Source organism: Seriola dumerili, unplaced genomic scaffold (assembly GCF_002260705.1).
Source record: "Seriola dumerili isolate Sdu_G_001 unplaced genomic scaffold, Sdu_1.0 BDQW01000086.1, whole genome shotgun sequence".
NCBI classification, from domain to species: Eukaryota; Metazoa; Chordata; class Actinopteri; order Carangiformes; family Carangidae; genus Seriola; species Seriola dumerili.
In genome coordinates, this window is record NW_019174341.1 from 407,288 (window position 1) to 424,841 (window position 17,554).

Consider the following 17,554-nt stretch of genomic DNA (forward strand, 5'->3'; position numbering starts at 1 on the left):
ATGTGGCTTTCTTTTGCCCAAATGTAGAAAACAGAGTCTGTTTCTGCTTTAAACCTTGAGTATTTGATGACATACGTTGCATTACATCATACCATGGCCAGGGAAAATACTCAGTAAAGCTACTGCTTTACATCAGCTCGTATGGTACACTAGTTACCGATAGCAACAATACTTCCTAATATAGTATATCGTGATACTTTGATATTAAAATTTCAAGATATTAAAATTTGAATATGGCCCGAGCCTCTCCTTGTCAATGTGCATGCACTATTGGCTGTTACAGTCACACATTAAGATAAATACCATGCAGGCGCTTTAGTTGTCAGTTGATATTTGACAACTTGTACTTTATGCAGACTTCATTCGAGGTATTTACAGCTTTGTCGGCCATTTCAGGGGCAGCTCCCTGGAAAGTAAATCTGGCAGTATTAGATTTTCTGAGTTGAAGAGGTGAGGCTGTGTAAGGCTAAGTGTGGGAACTTGCAGCAAAGCTCTGCTGAATGCTCCGTAGAATTGTGATTTTTAGGAGGAGGTACAGGTTGAACGGTAGTCGCCCGCAGCGCCGTGAAGCCCACGACTTTGTGGGCTGTGTCGTTTTCTTTTTTTGAAGGAGGCAGCTCCTGAATTTTAGGTAGATCAGGATACAGGAATGTGTCTGTGTCTCATGCAAATACACATTTGTTAACTGACACTCTCAGTCTGTCTTTCATGAATCCGTGTGCAAACACTGACTGACATGTGGCCTTTTGTCATCAGTTAAATAGACCACTAAAAGGCTACATTAAATTTAATGAGGGATCAAGCTGCCAGGTGACACCATGCCTGTCCTCCCGGCTGTCGTCACGTCGTTCCCTCTGCAGAATTAAAGACGTAGTTCTGTTTTGGGGTGTCGCTAATGAGACTTTTTTTTTGGGTCTGTGAGATAATTGGAACATGTTGGCTGGAGACACAGCAGCCTGTGTGGATTGTGGTGGCATTCCCCCAATGTCCTATCACTGTGTTTGTGCTATTTCTTGAATATTAATAGAGCGGAAAAGTGCCCAGAGTGGAATGGGTTCGTGGCAGCGTGGAGCCTGAGCTTTCTGACGACGCTGATTAGCGGAGTGGTGTTTCTCTGCTGTGTCGTACAGCAGAGAAACAGATGACTGTGTTTGCTGCTGCCTTATTTTCAGCTCGGTTTCAATGCCTCATCGGGGCCGGTGTGTGTGTGTGTGAGTGTGTGTGAGTGGACTGTGAATGTGGATTGTTATGAGCCGGCTGAGACGGAGCTGCATTATGTTTACTACACTATCATCAAACAAATGTAAAGTTACCCTGTGAGGTTTTATTGTGGACTAACAATTTTCTTTTTACATTCCACAAATCTCAGCAGAACTTATTTTGTGTATCCTTATTATAAATGACACTCCAGACAACATCTTCTGAGAATGAAACACTCACCTCTTATTAGATTTAATCTAAAACTCTGTATTTTCTTCTTCTCTTGTGTTTTATTTGAAGTGTTGATCCATAAGAAGATATATTGGTGGTTTTAAGACCCAAAAACAACATCAGTGTAGTTTTACATCTCCTCTCTCAGGCTTCTCTCTGGAGCTCTAGTAACAACAGGTCGGTGAGCCAATCAGAAGAGAGGAGGCTCAGTAGTGGGTCCAGGTGGGCGGGGCTTGGTGACTGCTTTGTTGTGACATCACAAAGTAACAGAAGTCCTGACGGCTGGTTTTAAGGCTCAGTTTCTGAATACAGGCTGTGTGCATTTCTCTGTGGACTGAGGCTTTGATACTTTCACAGTATTAATACTGTGAAAGTAAAAATTAAATTAAATACACACTTTTCTTACGCTGCTGTCCGAGCATGAACACATATACAAAACAAACCACAAATAAAAAAAAACACACCAGGGAGAGAATCTTGCAATATCAAAAAATGCTTAATGAGCAAATTAAACTGAGGTTATTGCTGGACCAAAACACACAGTGAGGGGAGCATCATGCCTCTCTGTTGTTTTCACCATGTTTTTATTGAAAGATTTAGCAGGAGTTCAGCCCTGTGTTAAAACCACCTAGAGCTTCGTTGGTGGCAGTGGTCTGTGTGTGTGTGTGCGTGCGTGCGTGCGTGCGTGCGTGCGTGCGTGCGTGCGTGCGTGTGTGTGTGTGTCCAGAGGATGAATCCTTGATGCCTTTGCTGATCTCAGGACTTTTCGTGTAGTTCCACCAACATCTCAACATTTATTGAATGGATTGGTGCAGATAGTTACTGTCTCTTGACAGCGTGTCCTAATGACCCTGGGTTGCCATGACTTTTTGTTCGATTCCTCTAACTTTTTATCTAGTGTTAAAATTTGAGTTTTTTGTGCCTAGTTGAGTAGATTTTTCATCTTTTATTCTCTCAGCCGGAGAATATCCAACACTTATGAAAGTCAAGTCAAGTGGTTATTAATGGAAAATGTGTTGTGAATTAAAGGCTTTCCATTGCAGAATCTTTTTATGCACACACGTGATCGCGTCCCCCATCTGTTCCTCAGCATCGTTCCGTCTTTCTCGTACTCGTCCTCTTTTACTGTCTGTCTCAATTACCTTCTCTCGTTTCAGCACCCGCCCACGTTCCGCTTCCACAAAACTGAACATGTGCACACATTAGCTGAAAAGTTTTTCCTCTCTCCTTGTCTTGTTTTTCAAGGTCTCGTCGAGCAGCAAGGAAAAGCCCCAGAGGAATATCATGGCGACGTGCGCTGAAATTTTAATCAGGAGGAAATGGGGCGGCACAATCTCGCTTCTTTTTTAGTATGAATTTGCACAGATGGACTCTTGCTGCTTGTCAGGTCCTTGTGTGACACACTGAGGGCGTCTGCCCGTGACAGAGAGGGGAAAAGAGAGAGTGGTATACGGGAGGTGAAGGAGAGAGAAGGGAGGAAGAAGAGGAGAAGACGGGGGAGCTGAATAGATTTTCATATTGGACTCCTACACTGCGTCTGTGTGTCGAGGCGGAGGCCAGTTGGATGGCGGAATAATAGGTTACACATTCATCACACAAACAGGCTTAAACACTCACACAGCGTTCAAGGTTTTTCTGTTTGTCAGGTTGACCCAGACAGTCGAGCACCGCATGGAGGAGTTATAGAGGTGCAATATAAAAGCTTTCAGGGGAGGAGGCCGAGAATTTCAAACAGGATTCAACCCCGAACATTGTCCTTAAACAGGGGGATGATGTGAAACGACTGAAAGACCCCGTACGATGAAAAATCCAGTTTAATTCAAGAGTCGTGACTGAGTGTTTCCACCTCGAACCGCAGTGAACCAATGACACAGTTAGCATTAGCACAACCGCTAACTCTGTGTCAGCCATCGGCAGTTACAAGCTAACAAACAAAATGAACAGATAAAAGATGCTAACTACGCTAACCGACAGACTCTGGCTGAGTCTCTCTGATGTTTCCTCCTCTCACCGTCTTGATGCTCTCTGCTCTTCCACCGGTCACCAAAACAAGTTACAGCTACAAGCTAACAAACAACATGAACAAATAACTACGCTAACCGTTCTGATGCGTCTGCCAGTCGCCATTTTAATCACAACAAACATCTCATAAACTCCTGAGTCATGATATGCACTCAGGAGTAGACAAGTTTCGTTGTTTCACTTTCCATGTGGGAAAATCATGTTAAACTAAATATGAATCATAAGTTATGATAAGTTATGACTATATTAAGTCGTTAGAGTTTGAATTTATAGTGTAATCAAATTCAGATTGATTTTTAAATATTTAAGCCCTTTTCATTGTGTCCATTCAAACTGTGTTGTAAATTGTCCCCGGCCGGTGGTGTCGAGGTGTGCTCTTTAAAAATGTAAGAATCAGCTAAAATCAGCCAGTTCCTCAACAGATGGTTCAGTGCCAATGTCTTTCAATGTCACATTAACTGCATCTCATAAATTCTTTAGCCAATTTTCTTTTTTCTTTTTTTTTTTTTTTTTTGGCCATTTTGTAATTCTGATCTTAACAGTTACACCAAGGCTTCACCCTAAAATAAATGCTTCACCTTGTGGGGGACGTGCTGTTCCCAGACGTCCCCCACAGTGTTATAATGCACACTTTCCAAAAAGACTCTCACACACACACACACACACCTCGAGTCCTCAAACCAAATCTGTGTGTGCACATACTGTACACTAGTTTGTTATTCAGTGTCATGTTCCTCTAAGCCAGTGGTCTGATTAATAATTCACAGTATTTTATGCAGTCAGTGGCGCCGTTTGTATTTAAAGTGTTTCGCTAATTGCCTCCTCCCATCAAGCTAATTATTTCTCCATTGTGCTGTGATCCTGTAATTCACGACGCCGAGTCACTGGAAGTCACCGGGTGCGCAGAATGACTAAGTAGAAGAAGAAACCGGCTCCTGCCTTTTGTATGCCGAGCCGCAGCGTCTCCTCCGCCTGCGTGTGCGGCGCGGCTGGTTGTGTGCGTTAGGCCTCGGAGGGGGCTGCGCATTGATATTCTCCTCACAGGGTCGTCAAGCATGAAATAGAAGAGTACACTTTGTGTGGATAGACTCTCACCAGAGCGCTGCTGGGTAGTGAGAGGCTGAGGCTCTGGAGATGACGCTGATGCTGACGGAGGAGTGGAAGAAAAGAAACAATCATGTGTTGCTCTGCACTGTTGTGTAATGGCATGCGCACACCGGTGATCGTGCACGTTTTGGATCGATAACAACAAATGTTGCATATTTTAACAATAAACAGCCGACCGTCTCCGTGGTTCCTGCCGGTCACGTGTGGCGGCTGAACCGTCTCTGACTGACGAGATGTAATTTAAACTGCACTTCCAGGCTGATCTCTAAGATTGATAAAATAATGATCAATAATAAACAACACTAAAATACTACCAATACTAAATACTATTTGATTGGGCTTTCAAAGCAGTCCTGCTAATGGAGGGAAAACAGATGTTTTTAGAGACTTGAGAGATGTAAAACTTTTTGGTTTTTGTTTCTTCTTATGGATCAACATTTCAAAATAAAACACAGGAGAAGAGGAAGAAAATATGGCGCTGTAAACCAGCCATGGAGCGTCTCGTTCTCATTCATTCATGACCGTGCTTGTCTGTGTCTACAGGGGGTGAACCGGATGGGGAAGGACGCTCAGGTGGGACGTGACGGCGTGCGGAGGAAAGACTGGCATGACTATGAGGCGATCAAAAGAGACGCTTCTCGATCCGGTGGGTCCAAACCTCCTCGTGAATCCTGCGTCACATACAGACGAGAACGGCAGGAAGTATTCATCATGCATACAGTGTTCACTGTTGTGCACAAATCTCACACACTGAAGGAAGATTCATACATTTATATGCACATATCCCACACACACACACACACACACGCCATCCTGTTCCCTCTTATTGCTCTGCAGCAGTGGTGTAACTCTGTGCTTTAAATGCAGCTCTGCCGTCACAAATACACTTTATATCAGCTGCAATCAGCACAAACTCAGCCCCGATACAAACACTGAATAGATTATTTATAATGGAGTTTATCCCTGAAGTGAGTTGGTTACTTTCAGACTTTCACTTGTCACTTTTCTTTATTTCTGCGTAATGAAACGTGTGTCTGTAAATGGTGACGTGTATCCAGTGGCTCCCTGTTTCTCCTGTTTGATCAATCTGAATAATGTGAAGCTGTTCGTAGCAGTTCAGCCATTAGAGTTTAAATGTTTTTCATCATGTTTCATCATGTTTCATCAGCAGGTTTCTTTCTTTTATTTAGACAAACAAGTTATTTTGGTGTTGGAGGTTTTTTTCTTTCTTTCTTTCTTTCTATTTTTAGTTCTTGGTCTTTTATTGTGAAAGTTCAGTGCTTTTGTTGTTAAATTAATCTGAAGTTTGAATCCAGGAAGTTTTGAATATGAATGCAAAGGTGCAGAAAGTACGACTATCACTGTATTCCACTGTTTTCTGTGTTTTAGGACTTGAATGGTCTTTTGTCGGTGATGAAATTGGCCCCCACTTTCCATTTCTATTCTCTGTAAAAGGTCTTTAAGTTTTGTAGATGATGGGATTTTTATTTCGTCTGTGATCTGTGTCCAGTGTCACAGCTCAAACCTCCTCACCCGGTCCTGGTCTGAGGACTCTCCCACTACTTTTAATACTTTAAAAGATTTTTTTAAACCTTGATTTTTCTCCAAAGGAAAGAAAATGAAACTTGTTTTTCTCCCTTTTTGCCTTTTTGAAGTTTCTCTCGTGTTTTAAAGGGTGTGGAGACTTTGACTCGTAGACTCATAGTGAAATGTGTTTGATGTTAGGTAACGGTGAACAGGGGAAGCCGTTCCCCCTGACGGACGCCGACCGGGTGGACCAGGCCTACAGGGAGAACGGATTCAACATCTACGTCAGCGACCGGATCTCCCTCAACCGCTCCGTCCCGGACATCCGCCACCCGAAGTGAGTCCTGTGAGCTGGTGTTTGTCTGAGGAGGGAGAGCGAGAGATTACACTGAATAAACATATCTTCAGTTGGATCAACATTATAAATTAAACACAGGAGGTGAAACACATTATTTTAATGCACCGGCTTTCTTATTACACACTTGCACTGCCTGGCTGTGACTTGAATGTTTCAGCTGACAGGAAGTCAAGTCCACGTCACGTCCAACTCTAAAGACGTAGAAAAGCACGTACAGTATTTCTGCATTTTTGAAGATAGCCCCCCAAAAAAATTTAAATGCACACAGCATCCAGTTTTAGTGAAATCTCTCATCAGAAATATCTCAAGCGTTTGATTCTACGTCTTCTCTTATAAACAGATTTCCCAGGTCAGACCTGCTGGCCACCCTGTCGTCCTCTGCTCAACCTGTTTTCTTTTGTTTTTGTTTTTTGGGAACAACCATCTGCCCCTTGTGGCAGAGAGTCTGCAGGTTTTCACTCCGAGCAGAGACTGCAGCAGGTGATTCATTCCTCCTCTCTGGTTGATGGAGTGCCAGTCTCGGAAATAACCTGCTGCGGTCTTTGGTTGGAATGAAAACCTGCAGACTCTCTGGCCGTCTGTGGCCCCCATTCCTGCCTTCTGTTCAAAAGAAAATGCTTTTTGTAGAAAAATGGCAGGGTTGCCCGAGGTCAGAGGTCACTTTACAGGGAATTTTTATCACCGCTGCACAGTTCATAGAAATGACCAACATGGTCGAGTTGGAGCTGCTCCGACCAAACATGCAATAAAGCAAAAAAAAAAAAAAAAAAGCAGTATTTATAGTTTATCATTTATCACTCATCATGAAATTTATATAATAGTCACTTGTATTGTCATTATAAAGCAATTAGTGTGTCAAGACTTTTCAAAGGTTCTTGCAAATGCAGCTGACAACAGGTTTACAGTTCCATTAACAAACAGTCCAGTGTTGTAACATAATTGATAATTGTAGTAATAGTGCAGTTATGACTCTGAAGATAAAGATGTTCAGAGGAACCTTTAAAGTTCTGTGATGTTCCATCGTCCTTGGTCCACAAAAGGTCCTCAGAGGTTTTGAGTTAAAGGTCCCTTATCTTACACTTCCTGTGTTTTATTTTGAAGTGTTGATCCATAAAAAGATATATTTGTGGATTTAAGAGGAGGCTCTGAGCCTCTCTTCTGATTGGCTGACTGTTTTCTGAGTGATCCAATAAAAATATAGCAGATTTCAGGTAAAAACACTCAGAGAAACCAAATCCTGCAAGGTTTGGATGGTGGGTCCAGGTGGGCGGGGCTTGGTGACTGCTTTGTTGTGACATCACAAAGTTCCAGAAGTCCTGACGGCTGGTTTTAAGGCTCAGTTTCTGAATACAGGCTGTGTGCATTTCTCTGTGGACTGAGGCTTTGATACTTTCACAGTATTAATATAGAAGCTAGAGCTGATCTATAATCACACTACACATGGACACAGACCTTTACACTGGATGGACCTTTAAAAAATCACTTTGCCTATATTTAGTAGTTGGATTCGACCTCGCCCACCTTACCCCACCCCTCCCGTGTGCGGGGATGACAGTAGCCAATAGGACGCAACACCAATCCCTATTTTGAGCGTTGTTTACACCTTTATTTTCCCATGCTGGATCTGTCCCAACTCATTACAACAAGCACTGTTTGGAACAAATGTTCCAGTTATCAACCTGCCCAGTCTATTCACAGGAGAGATGTAGCTTTACACAGACAGAAGCTGATTACACACCACACAGCACCTACGTATTTATAAACCATGTTCTTGACAGCAATTATCAGTGTCATTGATGTCCCCCCCACCCCACCCCACCCCNGAACTGATGATAGATGTGTTCTGTATTACACTGGAGCTTTTATTCTGACTGCTGTGGCATGAGGGTTGTTTTTAAGGGGGGGGGGGCAGGTTTCCTCAGTGAGAAGATTGCCAGTAAGAGAATATAGGAAGTGGAAATTTTTACCACACTGGTCCCAGTGCGACAAAAGAGAAGTCCTTGTAATGACCCCCAGATGCTGCTCATTGGACAAACAGTTGGGTTGAACAGACGACGCACGAATGATTCTGCTAATCTGTGGTGAATGAGGAAAAGCCATTGGGTCTTTAAAATCCATCATCTTTGGAGCATGATTGTCTCTCAGACTGTGAGATATCTCGCGTCCAGCGTTGATGTTCTCGGCCTGAAGAAGATTTCAGCAGGAAGCTCAAAAGAGTGTAACCTGTAAAACTAATAAGTGAATTCCTTTCAGCCTCGGCTGTAATCGTCAGCGGTGGTTCAGTCGTTGTGGGGACGGAGCTGAGCCGGAAGGCAAAGCTCTCCACTTACCTGCTGATTTAAGTTTCAACCTTGAGCTCCTGTCATGAGCTTTAGGTTGAAACCGGGGGAATTAGACGGCAGCTACAGGTGGTTGTAATTAGTGCTCAGCCTCAGGCGCTGCTCCGACTTGTTTTAGAGGAGTCAGCTGAGGTGGTTCAGGTTTATAATCGGGATCCTGGGTGTCTCCTTGTGGAGGTTTTTTTTTTTGAGGGCACATCCAACGGGAGGAGACCCCTTGGTGGAGACGCCTGGGAGCTAAAGCTGGAGGGATTCCACTTCCTGTCTGGCCTGGCAGCACCAGGGGAATGAAGCTGCAGGACGAGGATGAGGATGAAGAGAGCCACGAGAGAAGGAGAAACACATTAAATGTTAGTGTGCTAACATGCTAACAAAATATAGCAAACACTAAGTTGTACTGAGGTGAGCATGATGAAGTAATGTCCCATGCAGCAGCTCACCGGGGGGGCGGAGCCAGACTTTGTAAACACTCGGCCCTTAGACCAAACTTAAGGCTTATGATCAGGAGTCGTGCTCCACTGGGGAAATCTTTCTTTCCCCATCCTCAGCAGCTTCTGTTCTTCAAGCTGTTTCTAGGCTTCAGTATTTGGGGAAAACATGATAGTTACCCAGGAAAAAAAGAAATCATCCAGAGTCTGCATCATGATTTGAATCTAATTGTCTCCATCATTCTGAAACCACAACACATTTTGTCAACAACTAATTTTCACTTCTGCCTCATAAAAAGAGGCAAAAACCCATCTGATGTTTTGACTTCAGGAGTATCCCAGAACATGTGCTTCACTCAGAGCAGAAAATACAAAACAAACTGAAGATTTCTGAACATAAACTGAAGGTGTATAAATATTAGATACATATCTTATTCTCTGTCATCCGCTGCACCTCCGCTCTCCTCTCCGCCACCATTTTTTGCGTCCAGCTCCAAATGCTCCGCAAGTTGTCGGGGCGACCTACAGATGGCGACATTTCCCCCGATAGCTAAAAGAGCTGCGTGGATTAGCCGGTGGCGTCAGAGAGACTGAGAAGTGACTCCCAAGTGGAAGTTATATTATAAAACTTAACAAAAGATTCGTGTGGAGTGTCGAAAGCATGCGAGTTAAGAACGGAGCCACCGTCTGAAGGTATGGAGGAGGTGTACAGAAGAACAGGGGCTGTAGAGACGTGATGAGCCATGCGGACCTGTAGCTACACTACAGATTGCTGCTTTTTTCCAGCTCTGCTCTGACTCATTAAAGAACAAAACACTGAAAATAAACACGGCAGAAACGCTATAAATACCGTCTGCTGAACAGCTTGGGACCTGCTGACCCGATTCGTCACGGATCAGCCTTCAGCGCTTTCCCTCTACCTGACAAGAAGCCTCTTCCTGACCCTTTCATGTTGGAAACCGTTTTAAATGTGTTCTCTCGCAGCGGGTCTCTTTGGGACACGGTCCGTCCTCTCTCTCATTTATCTCTCATTGTTTCTAAATCTGCTGCATCTTCTGAGCTCATAAAGGAAAACAGCCGGTGTTGCAAGAAACACATGCCGCGTATTCCGTCAAATTAATGCTTGACAGGAAATTGTCATGGCTGTCAAGGGAACGGAGTTAAGTGTTGTGAACTCTGAGGTGGAGCCAGCGGGGGAATAAGATGCAAGACTTTATGATCTCCATGCCCCCTGTTTATTTTCTCTGGAAGACTTTATCGCCCGCTTTCTCTTCGCACAGCCGTCCACGACCACCAAGTAAGACATGTCCACTCATAAAGGTTCAGAATTAGCCAAAGCTGCTAATGACATGGTGAAGTTAGAGGCGGAGCCGCTGTTTGGTTTGAATAACTAGAAAGAAATCAATTTACGTTTCATTTTTCATCACTCACACGACTATTTAGCAGCGATGTGAACCTGATCGCAGCAACAAAGCGTTCTCGAAAACGCTGAAAGTGTCACACTGTTTTCTTTGGAGCTAAAACAAGCAGATCAGTAACAATATAGAAAACTGTACAGTACAGCCGTTGCCATTATAAGTAGTCGATATATCCAAAGCCTTTGTTGTTTGTGTCGTCTTAGCTGTTGCCTTTGTGTTCAGTGATCGTCCTTGATAAACAGACTCTGTTTTAAGGGAACATTTGAAACTCATTTATCAGGACCGCTGCGATGGGTTTGAATTGAAAACCAGCTCTGGGCTCAGTCATGCAGAGACCATCAATGAGAGGGTGTCAAAGGCCGACTCGACTGAAGGGCCGTCGGGTCCATCGTTGATGTCGTCTCTGCAGAACCGCAGGAATTACTCGTCGGGGGCCGCACTGGACCTCCAGGCCGCCATCGCCATCATTAGCGCCCAAATGCTTCACCCGGGGGGTTAGATGGGGGTGCGGGTGGTGCACAGAGGATGGAGGAGCTGGTGTCTGTTTGATTGGTCAAAGTGACAGCAGAGTGGCAGCTGTCACGACAGCCAGGTGCCACATCAGTCCTCAGCGGGCCCAGACCTCCCAACAGCGTGCACTCATTCATTTCACTCACACTCACTGACTGAACGACGTGATGGAGAGACAGAGAGGGAGGGAGAGAGAGAGAGAGCGAGAGGGTGAGTTTCAGGCAGCCAGACAGGCCTGAAAGACTCAGAGATAATTACTGTCTCTGCAGATTCCCCCCTGACGTCTCGGAGAGAGAAAGAGAAAGGGATGGAAGGGCAAGTCAGCAGGTGGTGTGCTTCATTACATTATGATTAAAAGAGCAACACATTGTTCAGGTTGGGCTGGTCGAGCTCTGCAGCACAATGAAGAAAAGGGCGGCAGCTTTTCTTCCCCGCTGTCAATTAAGATTTTAAAATTTTAGATGATAGCCTCATCACAGACACATGGTGAATCATTTTGTAAAACTATATGGTTCTATTACAGCCAACAGTTATAGTGTACATGTGTTAGGAGGGAACTCCACTTGTACTGCAGCATTAATATACACTTAGTATTTTGATCTGGCTGCCTGTGGTGTTGCTTTTGCAGCTGTTCTGCCAGAGGTTTGTTCACATTTCCGTGGTTCGTTTCAACAAGTGGTCATAGATAATGCTGCTGTCAGATATTCATTTTAGTTGTGACCTGAATGGACCAATAAAGAGCTCTTATACACAGCGTATATTAACTGAAAGCACAGTGAACCACGTCAAGGCTGAACTGGCTGCCTGCTCCATACACAAGTGAATGTGAATGGATACAAACATTAGCTCACCAATACACTACACTACGTAATAGACATGAACAGCTATTGAATGTTAACATAGCATGCTAGCAAAGCTTAAATGCTAAATGTTACACTCAAAATCTGCCATGTTGTTTAGCGTTGTGTCATAGTAGCTGTTAGCAAACATTCATTTTTTTTTGTTTGTTTTTGAAGGGTTCATGCAAGGCAGTGTGTTTAGTATGTTTACATGCTAACACTGAGGATATGCTAATGATCAGAATGTTAGTTTGTTTACACGCTAACATTGAGGATATGCTAATGTTCAGTATGTTAGTTTGTTTACACGCTAACATTGAGGATATGCTAATGATCAGAATGTTAGTTTGTTTACACGCTAACATTGAGGATATGCTAATGTTCAGTATGTTAGTTTGTGTACATGCTAACATTGAGGATATGCTAATGTTCAGTATGTTAGTTTGTGTACATGCTAACACTGAGGATATGCTAATGATCAGTATGTTAGTTTGTTTACATGCTAACATGTTAATGCTGATATGCTGACATTATTCATGTTAAAATGCTCACTTAAATCATGTAATGTTTTTCATATAAGCTTGTTACCATGTATAGTACGTAATCAGTTTTAACGCACAGCTGAGGCATGCTGGGAAATGGTTTATGTGAGAGGTATCCTGTGAGATGAATTGTGGTTCTATATGAGAAGTCACTGTTAAACTCTACATGTGGGAGGTGACATGAAGAGCTTCAATGTAAATATGGCTAAAGTCCTCTCTGCTTCCCTCTCTCTTTCCTGTGTGTGTGTGTGTGTGTGTGTGTGTGTGTGTGTGTGTGTGTGTGTGTGTGTGTGTGTAGCTGTAAACAGAAGCTGTATTCAGAGAAGCTGCCCAACACCAGCATCATCATCCCGTTCCATAACGAGGGCTGGTCGTCGCTGCTGAGGACTGTTCACAGCATCCTCAACCGCTCTCCTCCACAGCTCATCGCAGAGGTCATCCTGGTCGACGACTTCAGTGACAAAGGTACAGAGAACACACACACACACACACACACAGAAATATTCATCTCTGACTTGAAAACGCACCTGCGCCACGAGCACAGCTGCAGTCTGTGGAGCTCGCTTGTCATCATTGAGACTTTAAGTGGTCTGTGGCATTTTCTTCCTCCGTCTCCATCGCTCTTTCACACACACACACACACACACACACACACACAAACCTCTGAGTCATTTGTTTGCCACTGTCGGTGACTGCAGCACAAATAATGAGCTGTTTAGAAACAAAAGCATTAGCTTCTGCAGAGGCCCAAATGTGATCTCAACACACTCCACTCTTGCTTTTGTATATCACATGCAGGCTGAGGGAGAAACACACACACACATATACACACACACACACACACACACACACACACACACACACAGGTGAGTCAGTATTTGAGGAACGTATCTCACCAGCCAAGTTGGTCACATATTAGCAAACCACAGAGCAGAATGTGAACTGTGTGTCACTGCTTCTAACTGTGATTTAATGAAGGTTTGTTATTGATCACTGATGGATGAATATGGTCTATGATAGTTTACAATAAGATAAGCAAGACCCACAATATAATTAATATGCTAAAACGTGCTAAACTTTGTACCAAGCCTAAACCTCCGGGGCTGAAACATGAAGCTGCAGTTCCTCTAACGACCACTAGAGTCTGTATGCTAACTGTGCTATGCTAGAACAGAAGATGGAGAAAATGTTTTATCCTCAAATTTGGAAATCGGCTGAAAGCGTATACAGAGTTTGACTTGGTGTGAAATGCTGGTTACTGTTATGAACGAAGCTCTTTGAAATGAACCGAGCTTCATCTGGCTCAGGCTGCCGGAGCGTGACGGAGTCTGAGATGTCCAAAGACTGATCGATGGATAAGCAGGATAAACCCTTTTTCTTTAGATCATGTGGCCTTTTCTTTGGCTCCATCCTCAGGCTCAACTTTACCTTTTTCCCTCACTAGTGATAAAGATCTCTCCTTTTACCTTCTCCAATCCCTCCAGTAGTTTTGTTTTCAGGTGTGTAGTGAGCGTCACCTTCTCTCTCAGCTGCTGTTCACACTTAAAAGAAAATATTTTTTGTTCATGTTTTTACTGATGATATTTATTTTGTATTTTCATTAGAGACCTGAGACTGTGGAGGAAGCCTGTAGCTTCGCCACCATATAATTACAGCGTTCGCAGTGTGAGGCGACGGTCTCCTCTGAACAGACTGTGATGATGAGGGCGTCCCGTGACCCCTGCTCTAGTGTTAGCGACGTTAGCTAACAATTATCCAGTTTCTGGTGTGTTCTCATCAGTGTGAACCCTGGAGTTGATGTACAGCTTTGAACCCTTTCATAATAAAAGCGTGGGGACAAGTGCAATATTATCACCGGGGGTCTGAGTGAAGATATTCATCATGAAGCCGCCGCGTGACACATCATTTCCTGTTCGCTTCTCCATTTCCTTAGACATTCAATAATGCACTCCAACTGTATGGAGAGAGAGAAGAAGAAAGAGAGGGTATGAAGGAGTGTTTTTATTGGATGTTCAGAGTTGAACACACTCATCAAACCCTCTCAGTCACTCCCACTGCAGCTGATTAACAGTCTCTGTGCTCGGTGGCAGCAGCATGGTGGCCTGCAGTCATACCGACGCCCTGCTCCAGTAATTGATGCTGTTTTGTTTTGGTGCCTCACGGCCGACACGAGGAAGATAAACAATTGATGAGATGTTTTTCAGAGCGCTGGTATGTTTTCTGAGGTGCTAATTAGTACCTGCTTTCCACGTCGTGTAATTATAGCCTCGCTGCTGAGCGGCGTTTCAGGAACAGCCTCTTCTTTCGTTTTCTTTTTTTCTTTTTTTAAATCATAATTAATACAACTCTTCATATTTGACTCTGAGGATAACTGATGATTCATATTTGTTTGTCCGCGCTGCCGTGTTTTACTCAAGAAGAAGAAAACTTTTCTCTGAAAGGAAGTTCTTCTTCTTCTTCTTCTTCTTTTCCTCTCAAACTGCTTCAGCTTGTGGTGATGTCATCGTGACTGAGCTCAGAGTGTGAACTCGGAGGGAAAGTTGTGCGGCTGCTTTTATTCCTGCAGCGCTCTCGCTCGGGGAGACGAGGAGCAGAGTGCGAGCCGCGAGGAGCTCTGATGGTGTCAGTTGGGGATTGTTGTGCGTTGAGGATCATCAGACTCAAGGCGGGGGTCAGATGGCTTTCATTGGGAGGCTCTATATTTATTTATTCCCCGCTGTGCCCTGCTTCTCCTGTTTCTTTTCGCTCTACAGATGCAGGATGAGCCATTTTTAAAAGTTCTGCTTCTGGTTGCAGCTTGTTCCAACCTTTTCAAGGAGTAAGGTAGAAATGTGAAAATGGATTAAATGCCAGTTGCAAAAAAAAAAACCAAACACAAGTTTTCCACTTCAGTACAGCACAGACTCTCTTAACAGGTTTCCTCAAAGAAGGAAAAAAGTTAATCAAAACAATAAGAAAAGACGGCGTTGGGTGACGTCATGAGGTATCATGGGATCACAGGAGTTGTTGTCTTCGCCTCCCGGTCTGGATTCCTTCAGTGGTTCAGGAAATCAAACAAACCCGGTGATTCTAACCGTTAAAAACACTGAGTGAAGCCGCTTCACACACGAGGGTTACATTATCAATACACCTCCTCTTCTCCCCTCCTCCTACTGTTATTCTCCACTTTTCTCCCGTACGTATGAACCGATGAGTCTTTCTCTTCTTATTATCTTTACCAGTCGCCTTGTTTTCCTCATGACTGACTTCTTTCATACCATCTGTGAGTTCTCTTAAAACACGCCCTGCTCCTCTCCTCCGTCTCCACATCAAAAGTCTCCATATCGTTGTGTTTGCATGTTTCTGCGTCAAATAAAAAGGAGTATGAGCCGGTGGGAGGCGGGAGTATTCAAGGAGGCTGGAAGGAAGTAAATGAACGAGTCTGTGTTGTTACAGACGGTGTTACAGAGGTTGCTTTGTGTGTCCTCGGTCACAGCAGAACATTATTGTGTGGAGCCGCAGTAACGTGATACACTGAAGGTATCGAGTCAGTTTCCTGTCTGATATCTGAAGCAGGCTTCACTGCGAGCTGATAATCGCAGCATATTGAACAGAGAATGGACAGTTGGGTCAGTTATACTCAGCAGCAGCAGCAGCAACGGTTGAGGAGACACAGAGTTGCATCCACCCACACAAGAAACCAGATCCTCGGACTCGGTTTCATGCACTGTAGTAACCTGCTAATGTAAAGTCAGCATATACAGTCGGTAAAGCTGGGAACAGATTATTAAGACTGGGCAGCCCCAGCTCACAGCTGCAGCTCAGCACTAAAACCCAGTGAAGTGGATTATAAAGTAAGAACCACTCTGTCACTCAGTTTGTCATTTCCTGGCTGCTTGTGGACAGTTACACACATAACGTCGACCGACCAGATAATCCCAATAAACAGCAGTGACACAATCAAAAGATGATTGATTAGAATATTTTAATATTCAATTTGATGCACTTTGTGATTTTATCTCTCAGCTGCCAAATCATAATTGTTTCTACAATCATAATTTGTGTCATCACCATAATCAGATATCTTTCTTATCCCTTATACGTTTTATTAAATATCTTTTTATTCATTTTTATTTTATTTTCTATTTTTATGTTTTGTTTTGTTAATTTCATCTATTTTTTATTTACTTTATTTTTATTATTTATCTTTATTTATATATAAAAATATTTTTATTATCTATTTTTCTATTTTTATTATCTACGTATTTTTTAAATACTTGTGTTTTTATTATTTTTTAATTATTTTTATTTCATTATTATTAATATTTTTGGATAACGGCACAGTGAGAGGCGGAGAGGAGGAGAGGCTGTCCTCCCTCTGACACCAGGTTTCTCATGTAAGGAATCAGTGAGTGTCCTCCTCCTGCTTCACACACTCTTCCTGTACAAGCTGTGGAGAAACCTGCTGATGATAATTTCCTGTGCCGCCCACGACCGTGCAAATAAATAAAAGAAATAGATAAATAAATTACGTCTAGCAAATATTTACATCCATATTCATCTGTTTTTCAATACTTGCCAATGTTCAGTGATCTCTCTCCCACCTCGCTCTCCGAGTTCACACGCTCCCTCGCTCTACCGTCCTCGCTCTCTCTCTCTCTCACCCGCTCACCTCCATGTTGTCGGAGCGGCTCGTTCAGGCAGAGCGCTGACTCACAGATAACATGCAGACACTGAAACCTGATGTTTTTTTTTTATCTCCCCCACTTCCTGTCCTCCTCCTCCTCTCTCCTTACATTCTTCTTCTTCTCTTAATCTCTTCTTTGTCTCTCCTTGTTTCTTGTTTGTCTTTTCTTGACGTCTCATCTTTATGTCTCGGCGTCGACCCCGTTTCATCTCTTGATGTCTCCTCTTGTTTGTGTGTGTGTGTGTGTGTGTGTGTGTGTGTGTGTGTGTGTTCATGCTCTCCGCTCTCATGTCTCATCCTGACGTCTTTATCGTCACAAACTTTCCATCTTCTTTCAGTTGTTGTCTTTTCTTAATGTCTTTTGTTT

General features: G+C 43.4%; 1 protein-coding gene across 1 annotated transcript in view; it reads left to right on the top strand.

Moving 5' to 3' along the window:
- Positions 1–17,554, top strand: part of LOC111221329 (polypeptide N-acetylgalactosaminyltransferase 10-like) — a 75,142-nt gene that overhangs the window by 20,999 nt on the left and 36,589 nt on the right. The window contains exons 2-4 of the mRNA XM_022744691.1: positions 5,104–5,206; positions 6,286–6,424; positions 12,820–12,986. Coding sequence (XP_022600412.1) covers positions 5,104–5,206; positions 6,286–6,424; positions 12,820–12,986 — 409 coding nt within the window. The remainder of the gene's footprint in view (positions 1–5,103; positions 5,207–6,285; positions 6,425–12,819; positions 12,987–17,554) is intronic.